This window comes from Castanea sativa, chromosome 6, assembly GCF_040712315.1.
Source record: "Castanea sativa cultivar Marrone di Chiusa Pesio chromosome 6, ASM4071231v1".
NCBI lineage: Eukaryota > Viridiplantae > Streptophyta > Magnoliopsida > Fagales > Fagaceae > Castanea > Castanea sativa.
This window is the reverse complement of record NC_134018.1, coordinates 28,613,564-28,627,953: the sequence shown is the minus strand read 5'-3', so window position 1 is coordinate 28,627,953 and position 14,390 is coordinate 28,613,564. Positions and strand designations below refer to the sequence as shown.

The 14,390-nt window shown below is 33.3% G+C and overlaps 1 protein-coding gene across 2 annotated transcripts; it reads right to left on the bottom strand.

Annotated features, from left to right (window-relative positions):
- Positions 1 to 760: 760 nt before the first annotated feature.
- On the bottom strand, positions 761 to 7,937 carry LOC142640290 (heterogeneous nuclear ribonucleoprotein 1). 2 transcript variants are annotated; one of them, XM_075814356.1, is made up of 6 exons: positions 7,632 to 7,937; positions 7,353 to 7,480; positions 6,718 to 6,943; positions 5,210 to 6,407; positions 2,016 to 2,097; positions 761 to 1,346 (listed from the first exon to the last, which is right to left on the bottom strand). In XM_075814356.1, exons 3-5 carry the CDS (start codon positions 6,937 to 6,939, stop codon positions 2,093 to 2,095), a joined length of 1,425 nt encoding a protein of 474 aa, XP_075670471.1. In that variant the 5' UTR covers positions 6,940 to 6,943; positions 7,353 to 7,480; positions 7,632 to 7,937; the 3' UTR covers positions 761 to 1,346; positions 2,016 to 2,092. The 2 variants fall into 2 exon arrangements, with proteins under 2 accessions (XP_075670471.1, XP_075670470.1); XM_075814355.1 differs by lacking the exon at positions 2,016 to 2,097.
- Between the last annotated feature and the right edge of the window lie 6,453 nt (positions 7,938 to 14,390).

Below are 14,390 nucleotides of genomic sequence, written 5' to 3'. Positions count from 1 at the left end.
TAATCAAACAACTTTACCTTACTTTCCCTCTTGATCTTCAAGCTAGACAGATAAAGAGGATACCTACCACATACATACACATACACAAATTCTGTAACTATGGGTTGTAACTCGCGAGTTCAACTTATTACTACAGGAAAGAGGGACTCAAGTGACGTTGGCTTTTGTTGAAAATTCTGCATACAATGATAGATAAAGCAAATATGGACAGCCTACCCCGTCTCCCTAAAAAACCTTCATTGTCGAGTTCAAGATAATTTTTTAATACATCTTTTATTCATTTGAAATCAGGGAGCCTGAGAGAGAGTTTCTTTGGGGAAAACAATATAAGCTGCTTATATACTGTGGTTAGGCCAAATATATTGATGTGCTTAAGAGTCATGAACCATCCATAGATATACAACAGAAATCATCCTAATCCGAGCCACCAGCACAGTTGAAATAGATATTGACAAATATACAATTTTGAAAATAATTTCTTCCAAATACAGATAAAGTAGATGAAATAGATGATGGACTTTACATTTGGTGGGAAATATGAAAAGCAATTTTCCATTTAATAGTGCAATGTGATGATGGCAAGAACATGGTGGAAAGTGCAATTTTCCACCAAGTTTGATCAGTGTCCTTATCTAAGTTGTCGAAAGAAACCTGAACACTAACGTTATCAGTCATTAACACAACATCAAATAATTGTATGTGTTTATCTGGTCTCTTCCATAAAAAATAAAAATATTAAAAATTATATTCCATCACGAAAAGACCAAAGAAGAGTTCGAACTTGTTGCATAAAATATTCTCATGGAAAAAGAATCGGCATCTGTAGTAACTTATTCATGGGATTCCAAGATAGGTATCCCTTAAATGTTTCACACTAGGAAAACAACAAAAGCCTCAGTACAATCTGCCCAAAAACAAACCAAAATGATGGAAACAAAGAGAAAACAAAGCATCCCTGACCAGAACCCGCAACTTTGCCAGAGACACCATATCAAAATCTACGAAACAAAAAAATATCATGTCTATCTTTTTATGTATTGCCGCCTCACCAGAGATGCATGATACACTTCTGACTATATCCCGCAATCTGATTTTACATCTCACTCAAGTACCAAGAACAAAAAACCTAAAATGGTAACTCAAAACCCAAGTCTTAACACAAAATTCCTGTAACTTCTATCTCTAAATTTGATTCTTCGACAGAGGCACTCCAGTTAGATCTAGATAACCGAACTTCCTTAAGTTTTAACTGAAATATATTAACGAGGAAGGTGTGTGAAATTCACAATTCACCTGCTTCACCTACAATGTTGTGAAATCCATATGATCCTCCTACGCAGCAATTCCTGAAGCAAGTGGGAAAAGGAACTTGTAAGTTTCAAGATTAATCAAAAGAATATATCATTATTGAAAAGGAGAACTTGAATACACATATAGTGAGATTGTAAGGCTCACCAAAATATATATGTAATTATATATATATATATACACACATATATGTGGGTGAGTGTGTGTAAAGAATTTCATTAAGAAAATAGGAAAACAAAAACACTGAAGTACACAGGAGGAATATAGAAAGACTACCCCAGTTATAATGATCTAACTTTTAATACATAAGTTTGCTGACAAAAACAGTGATGAAAATGCCTCTGTAAGTACATAGGAGAGGCACACATCGTCAGCCCAAACTCTTTTCTTTCCAACTTAGCTTTTATGTTTGGAAAAGGTAAGTCACGGCAAAACTAGTGGATGTATAGTAGAGCAGAGCCTAGACCAACCAATTTTGAAAGGGACAAATTTATAATTCGGAGAGGGAGCCTCAGAACCCCAAATTTAGCTATACATTTAATTCAAATGCACCAAAGGAGTGACTATTGGTGTGTGTGAAAGATAAAAAGTTCACATTCAAGTCTACACTGCCAAAACAAAACAGGCTATTTACTTAAGCAACTATTATAAAGTTATGCAAAAGGAAAAAAAAAAAAAAAAAGATCATAAATATGGTGCTTATTAACCTTCAAAAGCATATGTTGCAGGGTCGGTGCAAAGACAGGGTCAAGGATTTTCATGCATGGGCTGTCAACTCGAGACATCAACCTAAGGAATTGCAGAATAAGTGATAACCAGCACAGAAGCAACGAAATAATTTTAAAAAAGAATAGGGAGCACAACCCAAGTTCACAGTGTGTACAGGAGGAATCTTATCATAAAATAAAAAGTGAAAGCATAGAGCACCACTTCAAAAACAACTCATCCAAAAATATCTAAAGAACCAAGAAAGGAAAAGATGTAATGGCCAATCCCAGAAGCTACTGAGTCAAAATTTTCAAGACAACAAACTCAAGCTTATTCGTTGGGAGCTCCACCCCTTAAAAAGAGCAAAAAAGCACTCTTTAAGGGGCATCCACAGCCTATAAATTCCCATAGGGGACATAAGGTTAGGGGTAGGTTCTAGGTTCAAGTTTTACCAAACAACAACAACAACAAATAAAGCCTTAGTGCCAAAATTTTGGGGTGAGTTATGGATCCTCGACAAATTAGTTAAGGTCAGCCATATTTTCTACTAGTCTACTCTCTATTACTCCCTTAATTGACATGTCATTTTCTATTACTTCTACTAATGTGATTTTTGGTCTTCCTCTACCTTTTCTCGTTCCCTCAACTTGGATAAACTTTCTCTTTCTTATTGGTGCAATGCATAATAATCTAATATACCAACAGATCAGACAATCCTAAAAATCTAGGTCCAACGCAATGCACTTCTAGGTTGACATATAAACCACCACTAAAGATGCCACAGCTTCAGTAAAAAAAACTTTTTTCTTTTTAATATAAGGATTTTGTAACAAACAACCAATAATCCATAAGGGGAGAATGAAGATGATATGACCTAGAAATTAGAGAACAGAATAAATAAAGAATATATATATATTGTTGCCTATCTATATCAATATCAGCATGTATCTGTGTGACAAGCAATGCTTTGCATTGTTATTGAAGAGGGAAATAGTTGCAACAATCCAATTAGTTGGAATATAAGGCTTTTGTGAGCAAGTGGGTGAAGCATACATGTGCAGCAGAAGTGCAAGGACACAAACACAAATGGTTGAGTGGATGAACATGTTCCAATACCATAGAACAACCTGAAGAACATATTTGGTATTTCCAGCTGTTCAATAACTGTTTATGATAGCATAATTATGTAACAATTATCCCCAATCATCACTAGTACACTAATTGTTATCTTCGACCTTTAGCTCCAAGTTTGAAGATATATCTTGAAATTTCTAAGGACTTCTATATATTTTATAATATTCTGCTTAACTAATTTGGTACAAAGTGTGGAGGTCATCTGAAAAAAGCCAGGCAACACTATCAATCTTAACATCATTTTGTATCCCATGACATTAATATGAACCTTGGAACATGCTAATATTTATGTATTTTATCTATGGAAAACTTCAATTTATCACGTTACTGATAATGTCCATTTATACATTATTTGGTAAGTAGTTATTAATTTCTAATAAAATGCCTTCCAGATAATAGCTTTGGATATTATTGGCCTAAAATAACCTATTTGGGGCAATGCAAGAATAGAGCTACTTATAAAATAATGGTTGGAAAAACTTTAAATGGAAATTTCATTAATGGGTATTAATCCAAGGAACTTTTTTTTGCTCCCGAAAAACTGTTTCTTTAAAAAAAAATATAATAATAACTTGAAAGTTCCCGGAAAACTGTTTCTTTAACAATTAACCGAAACAAATTTCTGTTAAACTGTTCTTATTTTCTTCTTTTTTTTGATAAGCTGTTTTTGTTCTCGTTCTCAAAAATAAGTTTCGAAAAACAATTTTCTGCGAACAGAACCTTAGTTTTATATTTCTAAACCTTGATAATTGAGGTTTCAAGAAAACGATTTGATGAAGAGAATTTAGGTTTAGAGTAGAAGGGTTTAACAAGAAATTTCCAGCAATAGGAACAAGATTACAGCTAAGAGAAGAAAATAGGATTCAAGTTGGAACACTAAACATCAACAACTAGGCTCAAGGTCAGCAAATATTCAAAAGAGACTATTTATGATAACCTTTAGTAACCTAGAATTGTAGTCCATCATACATGTAACAATGACTAGATCTTAACAATCCAACTTTATTTAGTGTCACATGCTAGTCCATGACCTCTTAAAATACTCAAAGCATAATAATCAATTAAACATAACATAATTATAAATAAATAAAACAGAGAATAGACTAATGTGCCTTTTTTTTCTTTTTCTTTTTATTTTGGGTTTAAATTCTTCTATGTAGCTCACAACTTGACTAATCAAGATTTTGAGAAGAACAAGTGCATACAAAATGTAGGAAATACAAAGCATCAAGTTACATACAACAGCATGCTTGTTAAATCCATTGAACAATGTGCTTGAACCTGAACCATTTTATTTGGCTGGACGTTGCACCAAAACTATGGGCTTAATGGATTTTGGTATACACATTATTCTGTAAATAAAGTAGTCAAGTAGTTCCCAGTACACCAATACAACACACTTTAATTTTTCTTTTTTGATAAGTAAGAAGAGAATATTATTAATAAAATAAAAGCAAGAGAAACACAAAGAGTTCATGGTAGCGAACAAAGGAAAAAGGAACAAAAAGACAAAAGCAGCTTCTAATCTATTCTAATAGATGTAAGAAAATCCATAAGGGTAGAACAATCCGAGAAACCCCAACAACGAGACCAATCAAAGAGGGTCCGCTGGCACAACTCTAATAACTGAACCACAGTTTTCCCCTCATCCTCAAAAGACAGCCGATTCCGTTCAGTCCAAATAATCCACAGTAAGCAGGTATTCTATAAGAAGCTACTTAACTTATGGTCCAAAACAAAGTAGTCAGCTAAAAGTATTGGTGGTAGAGGAAAAAGTTTCTCCGTTTATAAATGAGGTGAAGCTTTTGAATGTTGCACAAAGAAAACCAAATTCATCAAGTGAAAGGCAAGGATTTAGATAATCGTGCAAAAAGATTAAAAATGAGCCAGATTTTATTAACAGCTCCCACAAGATATTGTGTCTTTCTACTATATGTCAGAAATATATTTAGTTTTATTGTTCAATATAGTAAAGTTCCCGAACTTCATAATATTTGAGTGAGTGACTAAAAAAAGGATTATTGAGTTTGTGTGAAGATATTAATTAACTGGCTCTTACCTCTATTTGACTGTCTCTTATTAACACTATAACCACCAACATAACTAGGTGAAGTTTTAGCAGAAACATCAGGAGCTGCACTGCCAAGTCCATAACCAAAGGGACCAGACCCATCTCGTTCAGCATTTGATGATCGCCAAGTGGTGTCCCCATATACAGAACCACTATTATAGAAGTCTGCAAAGTCCCCATCAAAACCACCTGTTGATGCAGCATAAGATGATGTTGGGGCTGTATTGGTACCACTGTTTCTTCCATACCCTCCCGTTCCCAAACCATAACTGTCATCACCACCTCCATAACCAAAATTTCCACTATTGTTAGGGGCATTGCTACCTCCACCTTGAGCAGAGATTCCCAAAGAACCCCAATTAACTCCAGTATTACCAAATGTGCTTCCCCCAATGCTCCCACTTCCTGATCCCAGGTATGCACTGGAACTTGCAGAGCTTGTGCCATAATTAAGCCCCCCACTACCCCACAGATTCCGAGTCATAGAGCTGAAAAAGGAAGTGCTTCCTCCATTACCACCATCATATGCAAGTGGACTAGTAAACCTATTTGAATTACCATAATAAGGGTTCAATCCCCGTCCATAGCTGAGATTACTACTAAAATTTGCACTCCCCCCAAAACCTGGGCTCAACCCTGGCTCAAAATTCACACCCATTCCATAACCAGAACCAAATGGAGGAAAAGCACCACTTCGGCCACCAGCAACTGGACTGAATCTACCATCCATCCTAAGTCCATATCCTCCAACTGTAGTTGGAGTATATCCTTGAGGGTAGCCATTAAGTAAGTTATTGACCCTATTCAAACCATAGTAGTTACCAAGTGGACTGCGACTGGGACCAGGTGATAACTCTTTGGGAACTGCACGCTTGACCTCAACCATTTTACCATTTAGTTCATGAAAACTCTTGATCAAAACCTTGTCCACTGCTTCCTCTGAATCATAAGTGATGAATCCAAAGCCTCTAGGCCTCTGGGTGTTGTGATCATACATCACCACAACATCAGTGATTGTCCCAAACTGATCAAAATACTTCTTGAAGTCACTCTCTGTGACTGTGGATGCTAAACCTCCAACAAATATCTTTCTAGTGCGGCCAGGACCCGGAGAGCCATGGATGCTACCACTGCTTCTACTCAAAATGTTTTGGTCATCCCTAGGAACAGCCTTTTTTGCCTCAACCTGAGAATAGAGATGACACGATCATGAAAACACGACCAAATAGCAAAACTATGAATTCTATGATCTCAACACAAGACAATTAAAACATACATCAACAAAACCGATTAAAAGAAATCAATGTGAGAAGAGAAGACATGATTACTCTTAGCCCAATTTGAAATTACCACAATAAAACGAATTCCTGCAATTACAATTTCCGGACCCATAACTCGATAAGGAAATGACTTTTCCTTTCTATTTTGAGCAATTCAAATAGAAAACCTCAACGCCATGTGAAAATCTCAAAGTATAATTAAGGGAGAAAACTTACCATCCTTCCATCTATGTTGTGCTTCTCCTTTATGACTCTATCCGCAACAGTCGGGTCGGCAAAAACAACAAACCCAAAACCTCGAGCACGACCTGTGGTCCGATCCTTCATAATAACAGCTTCTACCACCTCACCATATGAACTAAAATACTCCTTGAGACGCTCTTCATTTGTGTCCCAAGATATCCCACCAATAAATAACTTGCCACTATCAGATTGCATTTTTCTACATGCCAAAGATACTTCCATCAGTTATAAGTTCAAAAACTCACAAATGCCAATGGCACTATGAGGAATTCAAACATAAATCCTTATTCACAAACACTAAATTCAACTTTAAAAACATATTACATATTGGATCCAATCCATTAAACACGATTCTACAGTAAATAAAAAAACAGCATAGCCATCAAAATTATCTAGAACAATCCACGCTAGTGGATTGAATGAAAGGCAGATTAAAATTCCATGCTAGTGGATTGAATGAAAGTCAGATTAAAATTCCAATCACAATCCATAATTCAAAGCATTGCCAAGAATATAAATTATGGTTTACATCGACTATAAGAATCCAAGCAAATGAATTGAAATGCAGATGAATAACCAATCCAGATTCCAGGCAATAAAACCAATACCTTATTTGTATGTTTATTACAAGCCACCACCAACTCTCACTCCCAACACAATAATCAATACTATTGGATTCAATTCAAAAACATCGGATCGTTCATCGATCAATTAACGCACCCAGAATTAACCAAACCTGGAAACAAAAAACAAAAAACAAAAAAGGCAAAAAACCCAGATACAATTTCAATCAGTAAACTCATCAAGATCCAAAAAAAAAAAAAAAAGCCACAAAAAATTTAGAAAAGATCCAAACTTGGATCGAAATTTATTTCCACAAAACCCACCGGTTGAAGCAAAACCCAGATGCCAAATCTTACAGAAAACTAAGATCTGAGTGAGAGGGGAGGCACAATAATGAATAAGAACAGAGAGCAGATTATGCCTCCCCACAACCTTTTTTCTTTGTACTTTCAATTGTTGTGGTTCTTATTGGATTAGCAAATGCAAATTCAGTTACAAACGGATTGGAACAAATATGTTTCTAACATATGTTTTAAGAGAGAGAGAGGTTCTAGAGAGAGAAAGAGAAGGGTTGAGATGTCTTGTGTGTGAGGACTATATAGCGGCCTCTCTCTCTCTCTCTCTCTCTCTCTCTCTCTCTCTCTCAGAATAGAAGTTGAAGATTTTCCTTTTTTTTTCCTTTTTTTTTTAAATGTTTTGTTTTTCTTTTCTTAATTTTTTGTAAATATCAATTTCATTTATGAAAATGGTTTTGTAACAATAGACAGGGATTTGGAAGAAAATTATGCTTTAAAATTTTCAAAACAAAATTATTTGGGTTTATATATATTGGAAATGTTTGCTGGTCCTCCATTTTTCATTCATATATACATATATACATTTGTTTCTTCATGCATACGGATAATTGATCAAAATCAGACAAATTGGTCTGAAACCGTTTATTAGCTTGACTTTTATTTGATTTTGTTACTAAGATTGTTATCAACGGTTTTGATTGATCTATGAGTGTAAAATATAAATGTTGCTCGGTGAATTATTTATAGAAAATATATGGGTATGAATATTCTTTTGCCTTTTGTAAACACATTATTGGAAACAAAAATAGTCAGAGTTGATTCTCTCACCAGTCGACAAAAATGATGTCAAAACTCAAAACCTTTCTCAAATCCTCTGCAAAAAATTTACTGTGAATAAAAGACAATGGTTTGAAGAAAAAAAAAATATTACAATTTTCCTTCACTGAAAGCTCACGCTCTATTTGTTTCAGCAATAATATTTTCTAGAAAATAAGTTATTTTCTAAGAATTATTTTCTATAAAATTATCTTATTTTTCAATATTTGGTAGTAACTTTAAATGAGTTAAAAAATAATTTTTTAACTTCTCTTATTTAGCTTGCTATGAGATGAAGTTGTTTTCCAAAACAATTTAGTGGAAAACAATTTCTAAAAATAAATTTTACTTTTTATGTTGACCAAAAATAATTTTCTTTTAACTTATCTTTTTTTATGCTACCAAACACTGGAAAACACGAAAAACTATTTTTACACAAAGTTTTTCATCGAAATAAACAGAGCGTGAGAATATTTTTGTTTTCATAGTTACAATATGGATTTTTTATTGTTCGAATTCTTCCAAAATTCAATTTGCAAGTTTCACACACACATGTATACAAGCTTGTGTGTGGCTTTCCTAACATATCTTGACCATGCTTAACACATTCGATCGGTAAAAAAAATACTCAAATTATAAAATAAAATAAAAAACAAAAACAAAAACAAAAGTTTCGGTTAAACTAACTGATAAACTCTATTATTCCCATTATATGATATTTGAAATTTTTTCTCCTTCTGTACTAAAAACCAATTATAGTTTAAAAACTATCTCAAAAAAAAAAAAAAAAAAAAAAAACCAGAACAAATGCCATGCAATATTTTTTTTTTATCATTCATCTCACAATTTTCTTTTTGGAATCAAAAAAACCTTAGCATTAACTCCTATGAAGGCCTAAACTCCAATGATCCAATTGTACTCTAGTCTTCTCACTTCCGTGCCTCTGTTTCCTTCTTCTCCATCCAATCAATAATCAAAGATAGAGAGACTAGGGGAGAGTGTAGAACTTAAAGCTTAGACCTTAGACTTCACTTTAGACCTTTTTTTATAGTTCATACTTTGCAAATTGGACAGATACTTTGGTTAATTCTTAACCATTAAGCTTGTGTAGCACGTGTCCAAATGGGTCTTCTTCTCTTTTGTTTTTGTTTTTTTTTTTTTTTTTTTAATTTTTTCCCCCCGCATTGTAAGCGATAAATGAATTATATTCCTGTAATTCTCAATTTGTTTAGATACAATTATTAATTATGGTTCAATTCTAGTTTCTAACCTCTTCCAGTCTTCCTTCTATAGATGTGTCATTAGAAGTTACAGAAATTCTACAAATGAAAAAATAAATTAACGTTGGTTGTTGCGGCAAATTATTAGTAGTAGATAAAAATGTAATACCAACAGTAGATCCAAACGAGAACGAATAAAAAATTATCAACTCAATAGGTATAAAATAAAAATTAACATTTGTTGATATGACAAATTATTTGTTGTAAGTAAATATGTGATATCAAAGGTAAATCTAAATAATAACTAATAAAAATTTATCAACTCAATAGGTGTGAAAAAAATTGTCAATTGGCGTGTAAGCGTATTCCCTTATTTCATCCCCTTCTCCTATATACATGTGTGTGAGTGTGTGTTTATCAAATAAAAAAAAGATATTTAGTGTTGTCGAGTCGTCCCACATTGGTAAAATGTGATATTGAGAAGGGTTATATCACTGGCTCCGCGACACTAACTGCCGCATGCAGTTTTGGTATTGGCATATAAGTGTATTCCCTTATCCCATCCCTCTTCTCTTATATATATGTGTGTGTATGTGTGTGTGTTTTTATCAAATAAAAAAAAGATACTCAATGTTGTCGAGTTATCCCACATCGGTAAGGTGTGATATTAAGAAGGAGTTTATCACTTGCTCCGCGACACTAACTGCCACATGCAGTTTTGGTGTTAGCGTGTGAGTGTATTCCATTATCTCATCCACTTCCCCTATTTATATGTGTGTATGTGTGTGTGTTTGTCTTTATCAAATAAAAAAAAAATACTATGCCTGTTTGGTCTCTAAGTTCAAACTCATATTTTTACAATTTAAACAATATTACACACATTTTCACACACTTTTTCACTCACACGTATTTAAAAAAACTACAAAAATTTCATCTCAAACTACTCTACCAAATACTCCCTAAGTACTTTCGTGAAGGATTTCTTAAGCTTTGTACATTCCCCACTTAATATTTTGATATATGATATTGTTTTTCGCTAGTCATCTTCCTTGTTTTCCATGTGTCTAGCTAACCCATCCCCACAACATATTTGAGCTAATCTTCTCTATTTTCATTTGGTAAAAAAAAAAAAAATCTTCTCTATTTTCATTTAAAATTATTTATCATCTCACATTATTATTATTTAAATTTATTTTTTTATTATGTATAATTTATCACACATGCTTATTATATAGGGAAAATTACAATTTACCTACTTATAATTTGGCCGAAATTTAAATTGTCTATCTGTAGTTTAAAAGTTGACACTTTACCAACCTAAGATTTACTCTATTAAGCTTCCGTAACCCACTTATTCACTTTCACCGTTAAAAACACACAAAAAAACATAAAAATCAAGATCTAAAAGCTTTTTTTTTATTTTAATTGTGAAGCTCTCAGATCCACTAGGTTTATTGAAATTTTGTGGTAGTTCAGTCACTTTAGCTCCTTGCAAATCCAACACCTTGAGCAGCTTGAATCTAGCATGAAATAATTTTGAAATGGACAACTTAGATGGCAGATCTTCGACTCCAAATACAAGCAAAGAGCGAAGATGAGATACAATTATGTTGGTATTATGTTTGTTAAACTTTGCTGAATTGTCCGCCTCTTGCAGTTTCTAGACATGCGAAACAGTCATGAATGCAGCATTTCATGACTCTTGCGTCAACCGTTGTTATAGCTATTTGTATTAAGCTTCTATTAAGAAGTTAGAAACTAAAAGCTAAACCCACAAAATTAATCAAAACTAAAAGCTAAACTCAGATTTTTTGAACATAAACCTAGAAATCTTGAACATAAACCAAAAATTAAACTCATTAATTTTGAACGTAAACCCACAGCCACTGCAAATAAAAATTAAAACCAAATCAAACACACCTCAAATTTCTTTCTCAATCTTTTCTATCCCCTTGACAGTTTTGTTTTGATTGATAGGCTTGAGAATTCTTATGAAGAGTAAGAATGTTCTTAAGCCAAAATTTCACCATTTTAAGATATATACTTTTAGATCTTGATTTTTACATTTTTGTTATGTTTTTCGTGTTTTTAACGGTGAAAGTAAAGAGGTGGGTTATGGAAGCTTAATGGAGTAAACTTCAGGTGGGCAAAGAACTAACTTTTAAACTACAGGTAGACTACTTAAGTTTCAGCCAATCCATAGGTGGGTAAATTGTTATTAGCCCTATTATATATGAAAATTAAACATAACAATCCAAATAATAGAAAATTATTAATAGTTCAAAGAAAAAAAATGAATTATAACAAAAATATGAAAATTTTCATGTTTAAAATAAATAGTAAACATGGAACTAAAAATATTAATTTTGATAATTTTATTGTCATATATAATGACAATTAAGATACATATAATTAATATGTAAAAAATTCATAGTCGATCTCAAAATTTTAAAAACCATAGAAATAAACAATTATGCCATCAATAAGAATATTAGTGTTTTGTTAAGGTGAAATATTTTTGCACAAATATAATAATACATAAAGTGTTTAATATGTAAAGACTTTTGTGGTTGAATAAGAGATCTAGGTTAGAATTTTATTTACACAAGAACTAATTTAATTCTTGGCTTGATGATAAAGATAAATTATCATGGAATGATTGTAAGTTAAAATTTTACCCTATATATCCCATAAAAGAAAATTGTAAAAAAAAAAAAAAAAAAAACTAAAAAAAATCTTTAGATAAATTGGTACGAAATCATTTTGATTTGGGCCACAATCAGTCCAGACAATCTTAGCGACAAATCCGCTTGTTGCCTGTAGTGTTTATCTTGGTAGAGGTAGGTACTTAGTCTATGTTGATGCAATAGGCAAATGGTACATGATAATTAACATGCATCACAATGTCAAAGTGATGGTTCTACCATTGTCTCCCCGTCCCCCCTCTTTAATGGTATTTATGCTGCACAAAGTAATAGGTTTTGTCATGTGATGTCTATTCATACAAGTGGTAATTATTGAAAAACTATTTTTGGTCAACATAAAAAGTATGACTTATTTTTAGAGAATATTTTTTATTAAATTAAAAAAAAAACAATTCTATCTCACAGCAAGTTAAATAAAAGAATTTAAAAGGTTGTTTTTTAATTAATTTAAAGTTACTATTAAACATCAGAAAATGAAATAATTTTATAGAAAATGCTTCTTAAAAAATGACTTATTTTAAAAAAAAACATCATCATAGCTAAAACAAACATAACGTTACGCTAGCGTCCACAAAGATAATTCCATGTGCATGGCCTAAAGGCTAAAAGTCCAAAGGACTGAGTCACACACACAATGGAATTTATGGGGGCGGAATTGCTCATGGAGATGGAGGGTTAAACTGGTGACATATATTTGATTTGAATATTATGGAAATATGAGTATGATTAGCAATCAGTATCTACAATCGTGCTCCCCACGAAAGGTTGTTTGGTCTTTCAATAGCTGGCCTAGGAGCTCCAGCTATTAAATTTATTAATATTTTCCTCTTTTTTTTTCTTAAAATTAAATTATAACTTCTAGAACTGGTAAATAAGTCCTCTGTTATCGAATAAAACAATTAAGATTTGAGGTGCGGCCCAATTATATAAAAAAATTAATTAGTTTCGTTATAAAGCAAATGCTATAAGTTGAAATTATATTGTAACTAAAATAAATAAATAAAAAGAAAATTGCAATTGACCATATGGTACCATTGGTCCATGTGGCTATAGTTATAATGACATTTACATCACCTCCATCACAAGCTTGGCTATCTTTGAAACATTGTATAGGTTATTTTGGTCAGCCCCTGGTTTTGGTTGGTGGGTTATCTATATCATAAATGGTTGGTAATAGGTATCCAGCCTGCACAGGTTGGGCTGGTAACTGGTGATAATGGCAAAGGTGCATCACATGCTATATATATATATATATATGATATGAGTATAAAGTGTGGAATGCTTTGTGTGGGGACACAATTTTCAGACCAAGCCCAAAATGTAAGGGATCTTGGCCCAGTGAACCCAGTACAATAAATTTGTAGAGAGTGAGTCAAAGAGCTAGGCTTTAGTGCGTGGATAGCAATTAGTATGGTTTTGGATGATGAGCCAATATGAATTGTACCCGGTTTGTGCAAGAAAGTTTGTCCTCGGCACAATCCGAGAAGCTCTGTTCTAGCATATATTGGATGACCACGGTTACAGGAGTTGTTGAGGTTGCTACAGTGCTTTCTCTTCTCCTTTTTTCCGTCCCGTCTCTCTGGGATCTCTACCCTTATTTATATTACATCTCCCCCTTCATCCTTACCCTACATGTGGACTACATGTGGACAGTTGATGGTTTATGCTGATATTTGTCCCATCATCCCCCTCTAAAAGTCTTCTGGGGTGGCTGTAAGGCTGCCATAATACTGTTCAGAGGTCACTTCCTCATTAATGCGGTGATAGCAGCTTTCCCTTAGATATTTTTGAGTCATTATCCCTCTTGTACGTTCATGATACTCGTTGCTATCATTAGAACTTCTTGGAAGGTCATCCTTGATCATTAGGATTTATACTAGATTTACATTTTTAGCTTTGTCCGAGGAGATAGTACTCCTCGGACAAGGACCACCCATGCTTCTCGGCCAAACCCACATGCTCTCGGCCAAAACCACATGCTCTCGGCCAAATCCCAAAATCCATGACCCCACACTTTGTGTCTCCTTGATTCTAATCATCCAATC